The sequence below is a fragment of the Zosterops lateralis genome (assembly GCF_965231275.1).
Source record: "Zosterops lateralis genome assembly, chromosome: 7".
Lineage (NCBI taxonomy): Eukaryota > Metazoa > Chordata > Aves > Passeriformes > Zosteropidae > Zosterops > Zosterops lateralis.
In genome coordinates, this window is record NC_139767.1 from 4,597,355 (window position 1) to 4,620,864 (window position 23,510).

General features: G+C 43.0%; 1 protein-coding gene across 1 annotated transcript in view; it reads right to left on the minus strand.

Moving 5' to 3' along the window:
- Positions 1 to 11,998, minus strand: part of CPS1 (carbamoyl-phosphate synthase 1) — a gene marked incomplete at both ends in the record, with an annotated part of 91,654 nt that extends 79,656 nt beyond the window's left edge. The window contains 5 exons of the mRNA XM_083865821.1: positions 364 to 420; positions 771 to 860; positions 1,441 to 1,585; positions 5,481 to 5,590; positions 11,876 to 11,998. Coding sequence (XP_083721947.1) covers positions 364 to 420; positions 771 to 860; positions 1,441 to 1,585; positions 5,481 to 5,590; positions 11,876 to 11,998 — 525 coding nt within the window. The remainder of the gene's footprint in view (positions 1 to 363; positions 421 to 770; positions 861 to 1,440; positions 1,586 to 5,480; positions 5,591 to 11,875) is intronic.
- Positions 11,999 to 23,510: the final 11,512 nt, after the last annotated feature.

Sequence of the window (23,510 nt, forward strand, 5' to 3'; positions counted from 1 at the left end):
TGCAAACCAATATCCACAATATCTCACAGACTTGTTGATCTCTTTAACTGTTTCTCAGTTAAGATGTGCTTGATACTACCACCTGTAGTGTCTGACACTGCCTGAGGCCTTTCATTTACATCACCTTGTGCTGGCTCACTTATATAGGACAGGAAACCTAGAGCAGAGCCAGGGAGAGGGGGAACCCTTGGGATCAGAGCAGTGCCCAGCAGTTCAGAAGCCTTTGGAAGAGCATATGGATCTGAGCAGCAGCTGAAGGCAAGGCAGCCCAGCAGTACCATTGCTACTCCAGGTTTTCTGAACTTGGAAAGGGCCCAGCACCAGCAAGGTTAATGCAACTGGACCAAGGGAAGCAGATCATACCTTGTCACGAATATATTTGGACAACATTCTGGTATCAATCCCATACAGTGCAGGCACCTGAAGAAAACCCAAGGATAAGTTAGAGAACAAGCAGCTAAAAAAATGGAAAGAAGACAGCAGCCAGATCACTTTTATGAGAACATGTCACAGAATTATAGAATGGTTTGGACACCTTAAAGCTCATCACTGTCCTGCCATGGGCAGGGACACCTCCCACAGACCAGGCTGTTCACAGCCCCACTCTTACCAAGGCTGCCTCATTGCAGTTCTTCACTGCTCCTCCTTATTCCCCCTCATAAATAGCTGAGTTGTTCAAATCTAGTCTCTGCTCTCAAAAGCACAAAATAAAGAGCTCATCTTTCCATCCAGGTCAGTTCTCAATGTGTCATTACATCTAGATTGCTCACCTGCTCTTCTTGCAACCACTCTCCCAGGCTCCTAGTAGCCTGCCAGTGGCTGTATTCACTGCTGTAATCCTGCACCAGTAAACCTGAAACCTGTAGAGAGAAGAAACATCATTTTGCACTGTAGGATCACCCTTGTACTTAGCCAGTACCTTCAATTTTCACTATTCCCTCACCATAAACCATATCATGGACAGACTTCAGGCTAGCTCATGACTGTACCTGGGCATTTTGACCAGGAAATCCATAGAAGAATGTGGCTTGGTAACCAAAGCTGCAAATTGCATTGAGCTGACAAAAAATTTCTTGTCAAAACAAAGAAAATGGAAATTTAAGAGAAAAGGTTTTATTTTAATTCTTTTTTTATTTAATAATAAGAAAACTTTTCACTTTTAAGTAATATTTAATTTCAAAAGTCAGCTCCATTTTTCAGTGGAGTTAGTGTATAAAACAGTCATTTCACTTCAGAACAGATACTTCCACATGGCACATGGCTTAGTACAGAAATCAAGATGGAGTATTTTTTGCCATCATTCCTACAAAAACAGTATCCAGAAGAAGAAGAAGAAAGGTTGAGTATGACTGATTCCTTCTATGACGAAGCGAGTAAACTTTTACACACTCAGGCTGCTGGGCACAACCCTTTACTCAGCACTGCTTCTCCCACTATTACCTTGATCCCATCAGACTCCAGAAATCTCCTGAGGCCCATTTCATCCAGTGCAGCCGTGTCAGGCACTCCACCATTCCCAACTATGGGGTTAGCCAGGGTAAGAATCTGGCCTTTGTAGCTGGGATCTGTCAAGGCTTCGGTGTATCTGGGTGAAGAAACAGTAGAAGAAAAGTACTTTGGTCTGGAGTCAAAAGGAAAACAAAAGACCCAGTGAAAAGAAGACAGGTCTGAATTCCCATAGGACAAAAAAGTTAGAAATGATATTCATGTGAGGATATTCTCAGAATAAAAGCAAACACATCTGTGAATATGCCCTGACTTTGCCATTTGTGGATAAACATTTGACATGGAGAACAAGGAAACACTTTGGCTTCTCATGTTTCTTTTAATCAAAGCACAGAAGCTATCAACAAACTCAGAGTCCTTTGATTTAACACAAGAAACAAGTGCAGAGAGGGCAGGGAGATCTCAGCCCTGCACCCTCTGGTAACAGCCTGGTCTGGCCTCTCCCTGGGCACAGCCCTGGGCAGTTTCTTGCCCTTGCTGTGCCCTGCCCTCCACCTGCTGTAGGAGCTTTCCCGCCCAGTGGCATCAGAAGGCTCCAGCTGAAAAGGCAGCAGACAACAGAGCTGTTTGCCCAGGCTTTGTCCCTTCCACACTCTGGAGCTTGCATGTCTTGGGATGTTCAGGGCTGTAACTGCTCTTTTTGTGGGGGATGACATAGACAAGTCCTTGGGATTCCTCATCACTGCTCTGGGTCCTTCTCTCCCACCTGCTCTGTCAACAAACCCTGCCATGGTCTCAATTCTGTAATTTCTCCAGCAGAGGCCTGGCATCTCTTCTAGGCAATCTCCACATTCCCACCCACCATTTATTTCACCTGACAAGACTTGGAAGCTGGTTTGTGCATCCCTGAAGAAGGCAAGTTGAAGCCACTGCTTTGGGATTCAGCATTCCAGCCCTGGTCAATAGGCCCCAGAGCATGTCCTGTGATGAGCCCTGGCAGTTTGTTAGGCACCTGCCTGAATGCCCTTCTCAGCAATGACAGACCTAAAAGCACGTTGGAACATTCTTCTGTAGTGGAGGACCAAACCTAGGATTCCACAAAGCATCATCTCTGGACCTGGTAGATCCAGTCTCACTTTCAACCACACATAGGGGGACAGGGTAAATGTGGTCTATATGCTCCTGTTCTTCAGCTTCAAATTAACAGACAGTCCTTCACTTTCACCCTTAAAATGTAATATACTGTTGCAAATATCCCTTAAACAATTACAATTTCAACCCAAAACCAGCTGCAATTTAGCAACAGATGAAGTTATCCCCATGAATATTGAGCCAAATGCATAAAGACACTTCAGGATGAATCTCCCCTATACAAAACATAATTTATTCTTGTCATTATTGTTTAAACAATACTTAGCTGGCAACTCCAGCCATCTACTAGATATCAGCAAGTCACAAGAGACATTTTTATGGAACACCAGACTTACTGTCAGAAGATTAATTGTCAACCATTGGGAAACTCTTCCCAAAAGCAGGACTGGTTGCTGGCAGATACAGACAACGCAGCTCACCAGCCAGCTCTGAGAAATGACAGGTCCAATAAACAATAGTCAGGAAATATTTTCAGGTAAGCCTCTCCTGATGTTCAAATCTACATTTGCTGCTGCAGGTAACCAACCACACAGAGTGCAGTGTGATCTCAGAGCTGCAGTAGGCACCAGGCACATGGCATATGCATGCTTGGCATTGTTCTCCCCTTCTGAGCTAATTGGTTATGCTTCCAAAAAACTCCTTGTTACTGACAAAGCTAATGTAATTAACCTTAGCATGTCATTTGTAATCAGCAAACAAGGACAGAGAGCCACTGGGTGTGGTTGGGGTGTGCAGGCAGAGCTCGACAATGCCCTTTAAGCAGGAACAAGGCTGTGTGGAGCACAGAGGAGCAGATGGAAACACCAGCTCCAAACGTGCTGCAAGGTCTAATCCTCACTGTGCCTGCCCAAAGGTCTGCCTCATTTCAGTAGAATCCTGTCAACCCATTCTCTCACTAGAATATCATGGGAAACACATACATTTATTAGAGATAAACACTTTTATGGAGCCATTTCAAACATGGAACATTTTATGGGTTGTAACTCTTTTTCTTTCTTAATTGGAAATCTCCTCTTTTGGTTCCTTTACCAAACAGATGGCTGCAACAATAGGTGCATTTTTTTCAGCTAATGTTTCTGAAAAGTTCATCCTCGTGCTTTTCTATCAAAAATTCAATATTTCACCCCCAAAAGAGTGGTCTCTGGAATACTCCTATTCCTGGGTAATATGTCAACATTTCAGCAAGCTTCAGCTACTTCCAGCCTGAGAGCTGTATGCACATAAAATGCTCTGCCTCCCATTTCTTTAACATGAATCAGAACGTGGGAGTCCAGATGAGGAGACACAGTGCAGAGCAGCCCGTTAATCACCCCAGGACAGAGCCCTTGCTGACCATACTCAGCACTTAGAAACAGCCACTTCACAGAAGGCAGGTCTGAGGCTCATCAGCACCCCTGCACCAACCTCTGGCTCCCTGTTGTGACAAACTGCTGCGTGCCCCAGCAGCCTGAGCACCTCCTTCACCCTGGCACAGCCTCCTCCTGTGTCAGGGAGAAGGGACAGCTGGGCTCCTCTGGATACACAGATCTTGAGCTCTGTGATCAGGAGGAGGTACAGCTACAGGGTTCCTTTCAATGGACAGCAACCCCAGCACTGCTAGGAAATCTGCCACTTTTATGTTCTGCAACAATGCTGCAAATCCTTGTCTTCCATTTCTTTGAATCAAGCAGGTCATGTTCTGTACAGGGGGCTCTGAAGATACCACCTTACATTTTGAATGTTTTCTCCATGCCCATATGCTCCCCAGCACAGAAGAGATCTCTGCCACAGCATCCTCTCCAAATGATTAGACAGTGAACAAACACAACTTCTACTGCCACAGTAACAGGTGGAGAGGAAATTAATCCTCCAGGTCCTCCTTGACTTTTGTGATGTGCCAAGATTTATGGCCCATAATCTATAAATGAGAAGAGAACTCTGGTGCCCTCCATCATTCTGATCTATATTAAACAGTGCCTTGTTGGCAGGTATATTAACACAGCCAGTAATTAGTGCTGTTGAAATGCTTAAATAATTGTCTCTTAATGCAAAACTGCAAGCTGATTCCCCTCTGCAGCAATTTAACACTTTCACTGATGATATCATTTAAAAACTCGTCCTGTGAGTACTGAGATCTCCAAAGGAGAGCAGAATTCAGGGAATACAATGCAGATGAGCAAAGACAGCTATGAATGACTGCAGAAGAAGCTCAAGCATCAACAACTTCAGAGATGTCTTATCTCCCCAAGGACATGTCCCTGTCCTTACCAAAAGCCCTATTCCTCTGGCCAGATTCCCTCTGCTCAAGCAGCCCAACAAAAGCACCAGTAACCAAAGCACTGCCAACCTAAGTCAGCCATAGGTTCCTACCACTCAAGAGGACAGAGAATCCTACTAGGTTAGGCATGAATCTGATCCTGCCCTTTCTCTGGAAAGGGCACAGAATGCAAAAGCATCCTTACCTGTGGTATGAGCCAACAAATTACATAAGAGATGGATCCTAAAGGTAACCAATTCGGAGTTTAAAAATTTTGCACTCAGAAGCCAAGTTCCATCACCAAGAAGGCTGCAGATCAACCTCTATAATTGATCTGGGCACTGAAGGGAGAACAGACAGCTTCTCTGCTCTGACTCAGCAATTCAGTAGGATCAGAACCCTCTGTATCTCGTTATCATCATTCAATTAAAGGTGCTTATCACCACAAATACTTTGGCACAACAGGTCTGCCTGAGACATCTTCATTAATTGTCTCTCTCTCTGTATCTCTGGACTACAATGTAGCTTTATATAGAAAACTACCTGCTTGGATCAGGACCCTAGGAGCTTGGAAAAGGCAGCTTTCACACTTCAACAAGCTTCCAGAGAAGTATTGATGCCTATATGCCATTTGCTGTGTCCTTACCCAGAGAGCCCCGTGTTGAATACGACTTCCCCTGCTGTGGAGGATGGATAGCCAAAAGAATAACCTTTCATCTTCAGCCCATCTTCTAGCACCAAGGTTGCTGTCTGCACCTGGAGAAAGGCACATGAAGAGACTCAAACACAGGAGGAAAGGCTTGATGTTTATACAGGCAACACCTAGGACACTTGCCTTGCCTGTCTAACGCTGTAAGTATTCCTGCCCTTCTCCCACTCCCAGCTGCCAAGACATCTCTTTTACTAGTCTGATGCCGTTTTTCTTTCTAACACTTAGGAAACATTGTTATCCTAATGAGCTGGCAAACCTCACTGCAAGCAGAGCATGTGCTGCTGTTACTGTAGGATCACCCTTCCTTATCCCTTAGTTCATTTTTTCCACATATGACATCTTGAATTTACCAACATCATAACCCTGTAGGGAAAGGATCTCTTGCCTCCTCAATGTCGGCTCAAGGCCTGCTGCTGACTCTGCTGGCTCTCATCCAGCTCTGACCTTGATAGGTGCTTAACTTCTAGTGCAACCATACAGCAAGGCCGCTAAAAACAAGTGTGTGTTTAGCTGAACTGGTGTCAGACAGAGAAATTCAAAATACCAGTCTGTTCTGCTGTAGGACACCAGACCAGAGGAACTCATGGATCAGATGGATGCTCATGGTCTCAGTTACCTCAAGGATAGGTATAAATTGTCCTGGAAGAAGCAGCTATGAAACAACAGCCTAGAGGAAACCATACCTCTTCCACAGAGTGTCTAGCAGAACTGAGTCCCACACTAACTGTGGGGTGCCTTACAGGTTTCATCACTATTTTACAGCAAAGAGAAATGGGACAGAGTGAGTTTTACAGAAGTCCTTAAGAGATTCATTGTCACAACTGGGTCTTTGCACATGTAAGACTAATGTACCACCCTCTTTAGCCTCACTTGGAAACTGAACCTTTCTTACCCCATGCAGGCAGTGGATGGGAAACCACCAGAAAACTCCACCTTCTAATAAATGAATAATGACTATAGGCATAGCAGAAATGATAGAAGGAATTGGGAGATTCCCTCTGACAGCAACATCACTGGTGACATGCAGAGGCAGAGAAACAGTAAGCAAAGCTGTAAATAGATTTACCAGTGCATTCCTGGGCTTGAAAGAATTTGGACAATGAACTTTCAGGACCCTAAAAAACCTCTACTTCTGGAAGGAAAGCACAGCTGTCTCCTAGGCACAGGCAGAGTGACCACCAGTGCAAAAATCCCAGTGGTCTGTGCCACAGGAAATGTGCCAAGCATGTCCACAGGAAGCAGCTCTCACCATGATTTAGCTTCATATTGGTTTCTTTTACAGAACTATTCCTCTTACTGGGATTTTTTAAAAGAAAAATCAAGATCAATTTGCTGCAGAAAGGAGCTGGAGAGCTCCTTTCCATTAGCCGTAAATCAGATGAACAATCACAGCAAGGAGAAATTTCATTCTCACTATTGAACATTTTGTAACCATCATGACAAACATTCATTTAGAGGCCCTCTGCACTTACAAATACCACACAGATCAATTACTAATGTACTGCAAAATACACTAAAAATCAAACTGCACTGCCAAGTAATTGAATTCTGTGCATCTGGGATGCTTTTAGCCTGGCCATTTTTTCCTCAATAATGTCAAACACCCAGTCATTCTCCAAAGATTCAGCCATAAGTTTTGGAACCTTCCCGCACCATTGGACAGTTTAGCCAGCAACACCAAAATCTCCTCCCTCCCCAGTTATAAACAGAATTTTTGTAGCCAAATCCTCTAGGTTTAGACCAAATTCAAATGCCAGGTTGGTGGGCTCCCTCATGTCCCTGTGCCTCTCACTGCAAAGAGCTGCCAGACACTCAAAGCTCTGCACAGCACAGAGGTGGTGGGGATGGTGTGGGTGCCTCTGACTGGGCTTTGGACAGGACTTCTGCCCTTTCCAGAGCCTGGGGAAAGCCCAACATACTCTGCACACATGGAACACTGACTGCTGGATACAGTTTCTCCCAATCCTGGTTAAAGGCTGGATCCCTTCCCCCAGCAGGACACAGATTGGAGTCCACACAAACAGCAACTCCAATTCATGTCCCACCACTGGGCACAGGTTGGGGCAGATGCCTGAACTGTGGTCCTGATCACCACCAACCCTGCCAGAATCCTTCAGGAAACAAAGTCCAAAATGGTGGAATGACCAGAAAATTTAAGGTTTTTCCAGGTGCTGAAGGGCAAACCCCAGAGCAATCACTGTGAACCTCAGAGCCTCACCCTCACTATAGTACTTGACAGGGATCTGCATGGCCTTCCTCCCACCACAGACCACCTCCTTTCCATACCAGACAGCACAGAAATCATTTCTGTTGAACAGAAGCCCTTATTATACTATTAGAGCCCCTACACAGTGTTCAAGTAATGCAGAAAAATGTCCCTGAGCAGCCATAACCTGCCTGCAAGTTCAGCTATAGCAGGGGATAGATGTTCAAATGTTTCCCTCCCTTCCTTGATTTATTATTCTTAATTAAGTGGTTGGTTCACTGAGCATTCTCAAAGCAATTATTCTTGCTTACATTTCCAGTGGAGGTGTTACCATATCCCTAAGCTCCCAGCCTACCTTGTTTTTTCAGTTTTGTTTTTAAGGTGAAAAGTGATTTACAGGCTATAGAGAAGGCCTGTTGGCTCAATCAGGGATCAGGTGGGAGAAATACTTTCCAAAAAAGAACAAGCAAGAAATAAACAACGCCCCAGAGCTTCCATGAGGTCCTTTTGTCTTCACCTTTCTCAAAAGCATCCTCACATAGCCTCAGATAAATCTCTGTTGTAATCTCAACTAAATTGTTTCTGCCACACACCCTCAACATAAGATATGCCATTTGCAATCTTTCTTCTTCCTACACATCAGTAGCTTCACCTTTAGCAGAGGGCCCTGTGCTCTAGAGAGGCTGCAGTACTCTTCAAGAGCTTTGAGGATGAAGATGGCTAATAGAAAGGGTCATGCTGTTGATGTTGTGTTGACAGATTTTGTGTATTTTGTCAAAGCAGCTTGAAAAGTCAACTAGTTCAGGTCCCACTTCACTAAGCTCTTCACACATCTAGTAAAGAAAGCACTTAAGAAGTTAAAATAAAAACAAACCTAAACCCAGTAAGAAATCAGATGAAATTACCTTCAGTTAGTTCCCTGCTGTAGCAGCCCTGCCCATCTAAAAAGTGGATGATAAAGATTTGCAAAATCTCAAAAGATCTACAATACAATTCCACACAGCACAACAGCCTCTGCCACATTTCTTGGCTCACATCTGGCTGGCTACAGAACAGCTGACATATCAGAAGCACAGAAGAATCCAAAAGCTCCAAGATTCCTTCTACAGCAAAAAGCTGATGCCAGGTCTGAGCTACATTTCACTCTCCCAAGACCAAATAGCCAGCAACAAAGGAGTAGCTTTCTCTTTGACAGAAAACTCAAACTGATTCTTACTCTTCTTGTCAGTACTACACCTTCACAGGCTGGAAATCCATCTGGACATGGCTAACAGTCAAGATTTTCTTTGCCAACCCTTTGTATATATATCTCTATCTATCCGATTTTGCTCTGGCACATTTGCTTCTGGCTAACATTGAGAGAATAAGACAGGGCAAGAAAACAGAATGAGTCAAGGTGAGTGTCCTGGGATACACCAAAGAAGCTTCACACTTAGGATATTTTTGGGGGAGAAGCACTGGATTAATTCCTTTATCATCCCAAAGAAAAGCAACACAGGTACCATAGTAGAAAAGTCAGAGTTCCTACAGCTTGAATTCTTCTCAGGGCTATGCAAAACAATGCCACAAATATCTGTCCATCACAAAACTCAAAGGAGAAGAGTGAGCCAAGCCAGATGGCACAAGTCACTGAGGATCCATGGAAATGGGCATCTCTTCCCCCATCCACAAGAGCAGTTCACCAAGTTCCCCCCATCTCTATGGGAATGGGCCCCATTTTACATCCTCTTCACCTCCAAAACAAGGAGGGAAGTACCTTGTGACTCATCTTGAACTTCCTCACCCATCGAACTACTCTCCCTGCAGTCACTGTCCCATTTCTTTCCACCTGCCTCAAATACATTTGAAGAGTCCTTTCACAGTAATCTGAAATAGCTTCTAAAGCCAGCGCTCTACAAAATTTTCATCTCCCTCTCACTTCTGACTACATTTTTAGCTCATTCCTGGTGGTTTTTATAGCTCTCCCAAACCTCTCCTTACTGAGCCAGCTATAATGTTACAAGCCACCTATTTATTGCTCCTACTACCTTTACATGCCCATTTAATTACATTGGCCTCAGAAGAGCATTAAACAATAAGAGCTTCAAACCACAGTCTCTCTGCCTATTCTTGAATTTTTAACAGTCTTGATTAACCTGAAACCAGTGACTCTAAACATCCCTACTGACAGCCCTGAGGGGTCTCTGGTCTGCTCTCTGCCTCTCTGTCACTCATGGATGCCCATCTCTTCTTTAGAATGGAAGGATGGGATGTAATAGGGAAATATGGACCTGTGAGTCCCCACATCTAACACTACTCACCTACAGTAGTGTTTCTCCACACAGGGTGAGTTTAACTGGACAGAATACAGACTTTGGAGAAGCATTATTAGGCATTCTCCTAAAACTACCACATCTTCCTCATGCTGTCTAATACTTTACTTATACATAGATTAGATGTTTTCTTTGTATTTTGCTGTGTTTCCTTAAATAGCCCAGTGAGAAAAAGCAATTAAAGGCAACTAAATGCTCATTTAAGCCTGTGATAATGGAAGAATGAGACCATTACCTAATACTGCTATTAGTCCACACAGAGCATCATGGATCATTGAATGTCCTGAGTAGGAAAGAATCCACAAGGCTCATCCAGTTCATCCAACTGCTGTCCCTGCACAGGACAACCCCAGGAATTCCCCCATGTGCCTGAGAGTATTGTCCAAACATTTCTTGAATTCTAGCGTGCTTGGGGTCGTGACTTTAATTATGTTGCATTTCACTCTTTCCTCAAATTTCTCATAAATACTCATTACCTCTAATTCTGATTGGAACACCAAACCCCACCACAGGTCACTGCTTGGTCACTTCCCTCACAACTAGACTTAACTTCCACACTCTGCTGCAAAGAAACTGGGAACTCACATGCTGAAGGAAGGAGAATAAACAGGAACACTTCTTGCCTTATCCTGAATTCCTCTGCAGAGCAATGTTTGGTTTAAAAGTATCATAGTATCACAGAATAGTTTGGGTTGGAAGGGACCTTAAAGATCACTATGTTCCAATCCCTTGCCATGAGCAGACACACCTTCCACTGGAAGGTTGCTCAGAGCCCTGTCCAACCTGGCCTTGAACACCTCCAGGGATGTGGCAGCCACAACTTCTCTGGGCAACCTGTTTCCAGTGCCTCACCACCTCCACAGTAAAGATTTTTTTGCTAATATCTAATCTAAACATTCCCTGTCAGTTTGAATCCATTCCCCCTCTGTCCTGTCAAGTAACGGGTCTGTTGCAAGGAGAATTCCTGAAAAATGAGTGGCTGTGGGAGAGGTAAGAGAAACCCTGTGAAAATAAATCCATTTCCCACATTACCCTAGTCCTCAGTGGAGAGAAATGATACTGATCAGCCCTCTAGACCACCCTGCCAGGTAAGGCAGCATCTGCAATCAAAGTCTTTCAATGCTCTTCCCTACCACTCTCTGAAACACCACTCCTCCAGTTGCTATCTTCCTTCAACACAACACCTATACAGAAGTGCCTTTTCAATCCAAAGTGCATGCTGACAGAACTCCCACAGCAAGTCCCATTTCACCCATTTACTCCAGCTCCTGTAGCAAAGAGCACTACAAAGCTGGGGAAATCAACTGAGTGCTCCAGCCCCAGTAAATCAAGAGCTGAGACACTGATGCATCCACAAGAGTTGTCTACCTCTCCAATTAATCTCAGAGCCATTATAGTTTCTAATACATTAAAAATGGATTCTGTATGGATTCAATAGAATTAATTACATGGCTCAAGTGATGCATTACTTTAAATATTCAGCCAATTCATTCTCATATGGACTAAAAGATCTGTTCTTAGCTATCAGTCCTATAGAAGGGTGAGGTGTTTCTAAAGAAAATACCATATAATAATTAACTGAAACCCTGAACTTCCACCTTTTGGTGTAATTTACCCTATAACTTCCATTCCAGACTAGACAAAAAGTATGTTTGCTTAGCTAATAGAACCACTTAGCCAAGCAACCCCCTTGCTTAGGGTTCAGACAAATTTCCTCTGGTTCATGTCTCCAGGTAAGCCCTGTTATCTGCAGCAAGCTATCTCTGCCTGCCAAACACATCTATTAAACAACAGTATCCAGTCATTATTACCTTGATGCTCAACAGTCTGGTACCTGTCCTTGAGAAACTCCAGTGATCAGCAGACACATTGCAAAACTTCAATCTGCCTTTCAAAGTCTTCACTACTTTGCAAGCTGTCAAAATTCTTGTCATCTCAAAAGCCCCCGATGGGTAACTAAAGTTTAAAGAGCAAAAGAGAAAACAAAAATCTGCTTGTATGTATTTCTTCAAGATTTGGTGCTGAGAGTATACTCCTGGAGATCACAAGGGAAGGGAACAGAGGCACAGCAGGCGCACTGGACTGACTGTACAGCACTGCCCTCCACCTTCCCATTTATTCTGCCATTAAAAGTCCCAGGGGCAGCCCCACCTCCTCCAACTCCTCCTCACAGGGTGCTTGCTTAGGCACCCTTGCAACACTTCTCCTCAGGCTGGTCTCTGAGCACTCTCACGGGGGGGTTAACACAGGCCACACACCATCTGGAAGACAGCAAAGTCTGAAAGAGAAATCACCCCAAGAATACAAGAGCATATAGTGGAAGGACAAGGAGGAGTGGGTTCAAAGAGAGCAGGTTTGGATTAAATATTAGGAAGAAGTTCTTCCCTGGGAAGGTGGTGAGGCCCTGGCACAGCTTGCCCAGAGAAGCTGTGGCTGTCCCATCCCTGGCAGCGTTCAAGGCCACTTTGGACAGGGCTTGGAGCAAACCTGGGATAGTGGAAGGTGTCCCTGCCTGTGGCAGGGGGTGGAACTGGGTGATCTTCAACATCCCCTTCCAACCCAAACCATTGTATGATTCTGAACAGCACAGGGGCCAGGCTGCTCACAGTGTGGTTTTCAGAGCTCTCAAACATGGGGTCTGCGCACACTGGCTGGTGGGAAAGCCTGTGGCTGCTACAAGCACATTGTACTAAAGGATGTGAAACAGGAAGACCAAATTCCATGGAAAGATGAAATCTTTATTCCATGTTTGGAGAACATGCACTAGCACAGGTTTCAAAGTGCTGTCTGTCCTCAAATAAATGAAAAATAAAAATTTTAACAACAACAACAACAACAACAACAAAATATTGAAAAAGAAGAACGTCTCTTGGTAACATTTCAATGGTCAACACATAAATAAGGTGGAATTTTCCATATATTATTCCCTAACTACAGATCTTTGTGCCCATATTATTTTGCCTATAACACTACACTCTTCATCAAGAATAATACTCCTCATTACCCAGAGATGAAAATGTCTCATTAAGACAAAATCTGGGGGAGAAGTATGCCCATTTATTATTCTTCAAGCAGTAAAAAGAGGCATCTTTTTGAAACCCGGGGGATCAAAGTTTTAATTGGCTCAAAGCAATATACACACAGATTTTTTTTGTGCAGCTGGACACATTCTGCTGTAAAGGATTTAGGTGACTTAATCAGTGGCAGTAACAGTCATGACTTCTTTTTATACAGTGGTTTGAGATTAGTCTAAACTGACATTACCACATAAAAATATTTCCTGTGCAGCTCATTATATATTCACCAGGTTGAAAGTCATGAACATCATAAAAGACAGAGAGGAGAGAAGAGAGGGCAAAGGGTTTGGGTACCCTGCATGACATGAAAAGCTTTTTGGATATTTGAATGAGAAACACATAGAAAAGGTCCAAATCCAGATGACTGAAAGAGATAGACAGAGATAGGGGAGAAGACAGACTGGGTGTAGAGAAGCTCACTGCTCCAACATGGGCTTTACAGAGGTGCAGAGCCGGGAGAACTGAGCCACCAACATTTCCTGATAAACATGAAGTTATCAAAAATAATAATTTTTCCTACAAGAAGATATCTGGCAATCATTCTGATTCATTGAAGGAGCTTGAGAAACACAGATTTTGCTTTTTGCAAACAAACAAAAACAAATAAATACAGGGGACTGGAAAATATTTTTGTTAGCTATTCCTCCATTTGCTTGGCTCTAGTCTGTAGTAACCCAGAAGCCAAAGCCATGCTTGTAAGTGACTGGACTGCAAAAACCTATAGCTTGAACAAGAAAGGTCATCTTAACATACAAACACATGTGAGCTCACACATGCAGTTCAGAAGACAGCTTTCTTCCAAAGCCACATTTCACATTATGTTAGCTTTAAACTGCCATGAGTTTATGTAATACACAGCATTTGGAATGTTATTTGTTATGGTTGTACTGAACAGGAAATTCCACACTCCATTTTACTCTCTGCCAACATCAGGGAGTGACTTTGGGCCCTGGGATACATGTTTGAACCAGAATCAACTGCTAATCCCTAATCAAACTGCTAATCATGAAGCTGGTGGATCCACATAAAAACTCACCCCTTCCTTCCACCACGAGGCCATTTATGAACACAGGACGTATGGAAAAAAAATGGACCATGCCTGTTTGCAGGTGCAAACAGCTGCATTAGCACACAGGCACTCTGTTCAGTGTGTCAGGGATCTGCTGCTCACATACAGACCTGATGTGGCAGCTGTGTGTTAAGGATTAAATGCTATATGGGTGAACCATGGGCAACAAATAAGTTTCCTTTATCACCAACAGAGCAAAGATGTTCCACTGACTACTGCTTTATATTTGACCCTGCTGTCTTCCCTATTCTCATGCATGTTGTATTACCAAAATTGATTAAGCCCACCTCAGACCTTCTGAGGTTAGGACGGTTATACCTCCAATCCAAGAATCTTAAAGCCTCCCCCATGATGAAGGAATTTCCCTCTGCCAAAACTAGGAGAAAAAAAAAATCCAAGCTATTTGTTTCACTGCAAACATGCTAAAAAAAGGTCATGAACTATTGACACCTTAAGGCCAGAAAATAAATAATGTATTCCCTAAAGAAGCCTCAGCCCTGAAAAACCGGTAAACACACAAACAAGCCTTCTGTGGTTTGGAGAGATTTGAAGTATGCTCTTCACTCAACATAAAGACCAGAAAAGGCAGAATCACAAAGAGATGGAATCAATAAGGAAAAAGAAAACAACCATAGAATTGTGGGGAAAGAGCAGAGTCACATGGTTTTATGAAAATGCAACCACACTGCCTAAGCTTAGAACTTGCCAGCCAGTATATGACTTCCAATTGTAGCCCCCTACAGAAAGAAAGTTTGGGCAGGGGCTCTGGAGGAAGGATGTCTATCAGAGAAATCAGGAATGGCAGAAGATTCACTCAGACAAGAACAGTTCAAGTACTAAAGGAGAAAGGTGGGAAATTGCAATTCTGCCTTCCTTACCGCGTCTTGGTGTTTACAGAAAGGCAGAGTGCCTTTTGCTTCATATTCAGTTACACTGTTGTACAGAGAGAGGGACTGGGGAAAGGAGAGCAAAATGCTCAGTAAAATGAGGAACTTTTTGTTACTATTTACAAGTGGAAAACCCCAGAAACAAAATTCATCACACGGCCCCACTGGACCACAAAAATAAAACAAAATCAGTGGTCTGTGGCTTTGCAAATCCCCTGGAACAAGAGATTCAAAGAATGCTAGTCACCTACATTTTCAGAGGTTTAAAACAAAGTGCTTGATCTTAAGCAGAGAAGTGGTCAGAGCAGATGAGGCCCTACTTAGATGCCCAGAAGTGGTGCCCCAAAATGGAAGCACCTACAGCCATTTGTCACAGCTGGGAATCTCTGCTTTAAGCAACCAGGCTATGCAGGATTTTTCACTTTCAAGTTTTTTGTAAAAAGCACAAAATAGTTCCAATCTTGCTTAAGAGGCAAGAGATCAGGGCCAATTTGTGAGCTTGTTGGGCCAGATTCACATCAGTGCAAGTCCCAAGTAATTGCCTTCAGCTCAGTGGAGCTTCAAGTGGCATAAGTCCCCCCTGGATTGGGACAAGTGTAACAAGCAGCCCACATGAATTGATTGGACTTTATTTCTTATGGGTGAGATCAGAGAAAGGCTTTATCCCTCCATATGTCCTTCAGATACTTTTGGAAATCTCTCCTGCCATATGTCAGATTGTGACTGATTTCTGACCATCCTGTCTTGTCTCCACTGAATTACATTTGAAAAATAATGAGTGGAAAAGCAGAATAGTTGAAAATTCCAGCAAAACTGCAATTCTCTGCCACCACTGGGAAGAAGCCAAATATTCTCCTCCACCTCTACAACTCACACAAGATCCCTCAAAATTATTTTGAAACCCTCTCTTCCATTTCAAGGCAAGCTCCACTTGCTTCCCAAGGCATTTATAATAAAGAGCTTTGAAAGCACTTGAAAAATATTGAAATTTCCCATGTATTTCCTAATCAGATGTTAATTTATCAAGAGAGATCACTGCAGAACTAAGTAGCAATTTTTGATCAAACCCCATTACCTCAGAGACAATAACTTACTTTTTTTGCAGTAGGTAGGGGGAGAATAAACAAAGTTCTCTTGTTCACATGCAAATGAACTAACAGCATCCAGACATCCCTCATCACCCAGTGCTCTTGGATTGCTGCAGGAGAGAAGGCTGCTTTGATCCAATCTCAGATCAAATGAAGCATTTCAAGAAAACCCTACAACATTTATAAAATGGCAAAGCAACACAAGGTGAGAATTTCAAAACTAAGGATGATCTTCACCTGTGTCTATAGAGACAAACTGAAAGGAATAAGAACCAAGTACAAGTCCTACCCTTCAGCTCTCCCAAATTCTGTTGTTTAAGCCACAGCCAGAACATGGTTTTTTTTCCACAGAGTTTGTTCTATTTTAGAGAAGGTCTGGAGAAAAGGGTATTTTAAATTTTACCAGGAGAGGTTCTTAGCAGATCTTAGTAAGATTCTATCTTACTAACTCACATGATTGTGCCAGGAATGATTCAATATAAATTCAGATGACTATTTTTTTAGATGGAAACAATTCCAAGTGACGAGACCAGAATAGTAACTAAAAATGGACTGCTCCTAACTGCCCATTGTACTCTTGCTTGCAGTTTGTTTTCCATGCAGCCCAGTGCCTTCCTGAGATACAAAGTGCTCATTCATCTTCAGTCCCAAGTCCTTTCTACCCCTGAGATCTGGCTTTTCACTCTTTGCTTCCTTCAACAGTCTCTCTGCAGGAGTAACAGTCTCCCAGCTCACCACATCCACAGGTCCTGAGAGCTGCTTTCCCTTGAGCACACCCCACAGGACAGAAGCCTCCCCCCAGTCTACACAAGTTCAGTTTGTGACTGCCCTCATCTAGAAACAGCAAGAATCCTACAAAACCTTAACTATTTCCTGCAGAAGGCAATAATCCATATGAAAACCAGTATGAAACCTGTTTTTAACAGCACAATTTAAAGCTTATTCCTAAGTACCAACATTGCAGTCCTCATTTGCAGAAAACAAGTGTTTCTAGGTAAAGGAGAACACACAAACCTGAGCCAATGTAAATTTATCAAAAACACAAGTTGCTTTGAACAGGACATGCAAACTTCATGTTGGTGAGGGCCTGAGAAACAAGATTCCAAAATTCAGGCTGTCCTCATGATCTTTGGGTGACAAAGACCCAGTCCAAAGAAAACATGGATACATTCATGGTTAAGGATGGAAAACACAGTACCTGTAACTTGAAACAACTTCCTAATTCTGATTGAACATCACTTTTAGTCTGGGAGTCCAAACAAACAAAAATATATTAAAAACGTTATAAATTGAATTGCTCAAAATCTGATTTTATTAAGTACTGCAAGTAGTTATTTTCACTACTACAGAACACTTTTTTTTAGAGATAGTAATTTTCCTCTACTTTTTTTAGAGATAGTATTTTTCTTCTTTTAAATTAAAAAAAAATCCTTCTGTTTGGAGGCTTTTTTAAACATAAACCTAAAAGCAAATTTCAGTTAGCACAATGAGTGAAGAGTTTCATTTTGATATTTTAATTGAAATGTCAAAAAGCATCAGAATCAAACTGAGATGCTGTGCCATTTTCCTTCAAAAACATTAGTTCAGTCTAGCTGACAGCTAAGGGCAATTCAGTTCTGGGAGGTAAATGGTTTGCTCTGGAAGCAGACCCTCATGCCCTACTCAGTTTCATGAAATGAAAGAAGCATTCCTCAAAACAACCAAAGTACCCAGGAGTCGTAGCAAATCCCACAGGAATTCAGGATACAAAAGTGTTCACAATCACTCAACAGGCCTGTGACAGCTTCAATTAACACTATATATATATGACAGTTGAAAAAGCTAATAACGACTTTTCATTCTGTAAGGAAAAATAATATATGATCATTGAAAATTTCAAACCAGGACCATGTAAAAGAGCTTTCTAAAAATATAGTAAATTTATTGCTAATTGTGAATTGCCTAACTTGGCACCTCCCTTCTTTTCCAAATTTTGTCTTTAAGCAAAAATCAAGACAGCCTTTTGATTAATAAAGGAAATTTAGAAAATGCCTGACAATAACTATTCCCACATTAGAGAAAATCTATTTTCAAGGAGATTACACTTTTTATTAAGGCTTGAACAGCCCAGGCTACACTCCTGTGTCTGGGATAGAGAGCCCACACTTCACCCAAACTTGACAAAGATAAGGCTCTTATCTTCAGCGAGAGAAAAAGAATCAACACCTTGAAAATGGGTCAAATTTCATTGCTGCCGAGATTAGCAGCTCCTCTTAGACCAGCCAACGTGGAAGAAACAGAGAAAACCCTTGCAGTGTCTGGAAAAGACTGCCATGACTCCAACAGGTCAATTTCAGAAAGTCCTTAGTCAGCAGAAGAGCCCTGCTGGAGGGTGATAAGGATAACCCAAAGTGCAGTTTGCTCCCAGAGCCACATCGAGCACCACACCTGGGACACAGCTCCCATTTCCATGGTGATGTGACCAAGGGACACTGGCCCCAGGAATCTCAGAGATACCCAGAGGATGTCTGCACTGTTTGACTTCAGGCTGGAGCCTGAACTGTATTTACTGGGAGGTGTTTGGAGGGAGCAATATTTCTCATTCCCTGACATTTTCTAAAAAGCCATTTTTACAAATGGGGGCCAGGATTGGCAGTCATCCTTTTCCCCCTGTGATTCCAGAGGCTCATACATTTCACTGGCTTGTTACTGGGGATCATTAAAAAGGCCAAACTGGATTTACAAAAAGGCCTGCACAAATCCAGTCTCCCCCATGGTACACATTCTTTACAGAGTCTAAAAATAACATGATCTTACAATGCAAGATTAGCTACATTTGCTCAAGAGTCCTGTTACTCTTGCTTCCTTCTGCAGCAGCCCTGTCATGGGTAAATATGTGATAGGTTATCATACTCCCGTGTGTTTGGTGTATCAAAGAAAAACAAAATTGACTAAGCATTGATTATATTATAAATAGATCGGCTTTTATCTAGGATGAAGGCTACAACATACACTGTTCCCAAGCTGCTAATTTATGTATATAACTGTACATGTGCATTTGCACAGGCATATGCAGTGTTCATTGGGCAGTTTTGTCCTCTTTCTTTGACTTGATCGTCATCCTTTCCCCAGGTATATGTAATTTCACTAAAATCAAAAATTCTCTGACTGAAGCATTTTCCTGGACATTTTGACTTGGAACAGACCACTTGGTTCAGCCTTCTTGGCCAGACCCATCACACACAACCCTGTGATCTGCGATCTTAGCTCTATGACCAGGACAACCCAGAAGGGAAATAAGGAAATAAGTAGAGAGAAAGTATTCATCACAAGAGATAAGCACCACAACAGAAATGTGTGTTACAGACATTTATATTTCCTAGAACAAAAGCTACTCACAGCCAGGCATTCTGAAGTGTGATTCACAGGAACTGCCACTGGTAGGACAGTTACCTGTTGCCTGGAGTACAACAAAACCCAGATAAAACAGGCTTCTTGTACCCAGCACATGAGTGAGTGAGGCCTAAAGCTGCCCTCATTTTAAGGAAAAAAAGCAGCTCCACTGAACTGGTGTGACACACAATCATCCTCAATGAGTAGCTTATCAAGTATCTGGGTAATGTCCTCTCCCAGCCTTACCTGAGCAAGAAATACTCTTAATAATATGCCCTAACATCTCTTTTACCACAACAGATGTCATACCCAGTGACAGTACAGGCTCAAAGCTGCATCTGGGGAGATTCACACTTGACATTAAGGAAGCCTTTCTTTACTGAGAGGGTGGTCAAACACTGGAACAGGCTTCCCAGAGGTGGTTGATGCCCCAAGCCTGTCTGTGTTTAAAAGGCACTTGGACAATGTTTTTAATATCACACTATGATTTTTGGCCAGCCCTGCAGTGATCAGGCAGTTGGACTGGCTGATCCTTGTAGGTCCCTTCCAACTGAAGTACGCTATAAGAGAAGGAACAGAAAGTTTTCTACAGAAAGCTTCCTCCCTAATTTCCTGAGATTAAAAGTGAATTAATCATCCCTCCGGTATAAATATATTTACCCTTTGGAAAGGATACACACAACATATCTCTCTAGTCCAGTTTCTTACCCTTTAGCACTTGTGCAGTGCTAGCTGCCCCTGGTTTTGGTGGGAGGGAGAGTTAACATTTCATAGGAGTTACTTAATGTGGCCTTGGCCTCTCACCTTATATACAGCATCTGTGATCAATCAGCATTTTCCTTGTTGCTTCATGCCTGGTGCTCCAGATTTGAAGGATTTGCAAAATTTGTTTGTCTTAATCTTTTCCTCACTCCTACTTTTTTTTTCTTTCTGTGGATACCCTGGGGAGAAAAGATAAAGACAAAAATCTTTGACTGTTGCACACAGGGCTATGCACTGAAGCATTTTCTTTAATTTACACATAAATATGCTTTAGGCAGATACACACATGAGGATGCAGATCTCTCTTCAAACAGCACAGCAAAATCTTGCTATATGGATCTGTAATGCCATTTGGGAAGGGATATGATTTTGGCTGATTAAAAACATTTTTAGGGCTGGAGAGCAATGAGGTTTGAAGAAGTAATTGATGCTGTCAGGTGAGCATTCAGGACTTCAATCCCAGAACTCCAGCACAGTCTATCCAGATAGCATTGCTGTAATAGCAAGGGAGCTTTGTCATGCTCCATGGGGATGACAGACACTGGATAAAGCTTTATATCCATCAATACACACAATCCCAGCGTGGGTCAGGCTGGAAGGGACCACACTGGCTCATCTGGTCCAACTTTCCTGCTCAAGCTGGGTCAACCCAGAGCACAGGGCACAGGATTGTGTCCAGATGGGTCTGGAATATCCCCAGTGAGGGAGACTCCACACCGTCTCTGGTCTCTGTTTGAAAAGTTCTTCCTCTTGTCCTGCTGGAACTTCCTGAACATTAGTCCCTGCCTGTTCCTCGTGTGCCATTGCTGGGCCCCAGAGAGCAGAGCCTGGGCCCTGCTCTGACCCTCCCTGCACACAGGGACAGGGATGAGGCTCCTCTTATCTGTGTCTCCTCTTGAGGTTGAACATCCCCAGCTCCCTCAGCCTTTCCTTGTCCAGGGGATGCTCCAGGTCCTTCTTCATCTCTGCAGCCTCCACTGGACCCACTCCAGGAGTTCCCTGTCCCTCTTGTACCAAGGAATTGAGAATTAGACTCTCCAGATGTGCCTCACCAGAGCTGAGTGGAAGGGCAGGATCACCTCTCTCAACCTGCTGGCAATGCTTTTCTTAATGCATCCCAGTATTCCTGAGGCCTTCTTGGCCACTGCTGTCTCATGGACAGCTTGATGTTCACCAGGACACTCAGGTCCTTCTCCACAGAGCTGCTTTCCAGTCTGTAGGGTTGCATGGGGTTCATACATACTGTTGTACTTTAACAAACACAGCATTTTCCTTAACAAAATCCCAAGGAACAGTCTCCTCCCCATGATGACTCACTGGCTCAAAGAGAATCTGTGCTTTTGAGTGAGGGCTCTCATTGCAAATCTTAAAATAAGGCATAAAGCACTGGCTGACATGTGAGTGGGACCAGTCCTGAGGCTTTAGATGCAGTTAGGCTGTCCTTTCCCTGAAGATATTCTGCACTGTATTGTCCCTGTCACCCATTTCACTGTGGCACCTAACAATGTTCAGCAAGGTTTAAATCAACCAACCCATGGGATCATGGAGTCACTCTACATCCCAAGGCAGCAGGTTCTAATTCTCTGTTTATTTGAAGAAGACAGGATCTCAAATACTGAACAGTTTTGTCCCTTTCAGCTTCAGGAAAGGCAAAGCAATTGAGGAAATTTCCTCACTGAGGAAAACTAGGGAGCTCCAGTAAACACTGAAAAGGCCAAGGGAACACAAGATGCTTTTCCTTCTTCCTCTAAGCATGCAGACCTCTGCCTCAAAGAGCATAGGAACTAACCACAGAGCTGGAGACACCAAAAGGGCCTGTCTGGGTAATGCTCTGACAATGCACTCTGAACTACCTGGATCAAGTTCCTTGCACTGCCAGAGTCAGGAGTGTCAACATGGTACAGTACTATCAGAAAAAAACCCAAAAACACTGACATCCGTGGATTTGACTCAGCCCCACAACAGTCAAAGCTGGAGCCTGAATACACCTAATATATGTGGGGGTTTTAAGCCTACTTAGAGTAAGAGCCATAAACACAGGGTTTAGTTTTCAGACACTTTACTTTGTGAACAGATGTGGTTATAATTATATCAGATTTTAGTATAACGAGAAATCAAATTGTAAAGCAGGGTAGTCCAAAGGCAGCTTGTTCACTTTCCTCTACTGATTAAAGTAATTTAAATACTCACTTTTTCATCTTTATCCACTGCCATAAATAGTAAAAAAATCAATTAATTTATTTTTATTTCTTATGGATTCCTTCACACTACAATCCACTGTAACCAAAGCAACCATAAACTACCACATCCAGTCTAATTGGTGTGACAAAAAACTTGACAAAACTCCACAAGAGCTAAGTGCTGCTGGGAAGTTTTCCTTTCCTTACTCTGATCACAGAGAATTCAGCAACAGCATGTGCTTAGGAGACCTCAACAAAATGAAGAGCTGATTTATCTAGGCCATATATGGTCAAGAAGAGCTTCAGTTTGTCATTTCTGACTTGAGGAAGGAAATATGGCTTGAAAAATACAGAATACTGGTATAGTGGAAAGCAAATATTGGCTGGTAAGAGGGGTGAGTGGAAATGTTGTAAGGACACAGACACCAAGAATGCAGGTATTACCTCTTTCCTCTTCCAGCCAGAGTGTCAGCTAGTCACACACCCCTGCAATCACATTTAACGTTAGCATTTCCAGAGAGCTGAATTCTCCCTCTCCTTCCCTTCTGCCCCTAACAATCCCCTGCAGCTGTGGCACACTCAGGAGTGTGCTTTGAAGAGTTTAGATGCTCATTTTGGGCAGCTTGGGTCTGATTTCCAGCATCAACAGCAGAAGAAATTGGTCTCAAGCCATGACTTTGGAAAAGACTTTGAAAAAGACTCCAACTCTTTATTCTGTTGATTCCTGTGGAGCTTAAAGCCTTTATCCATACAAATTTCTGGCTTTGCCCCGGCCCTCCTCCTCTCCTGACCATTACCACATTACTTTACCCTGGCCAATACAGGTTTTTTTTCATCAGACTCTGACCCTAATGCATTTACCTGTGCAATCCAGCAGGTAGAACAGCAGTGTTGACACATAGTGAATGTTTCCAGTTTTCTGTTTACTGCCATCCTCTCATTATCAGCTTCCTGCAACAGATGGGCAGTAATTTTACAGGCACAAGAAGAGCTAGTAACTGGGTGGGAGAG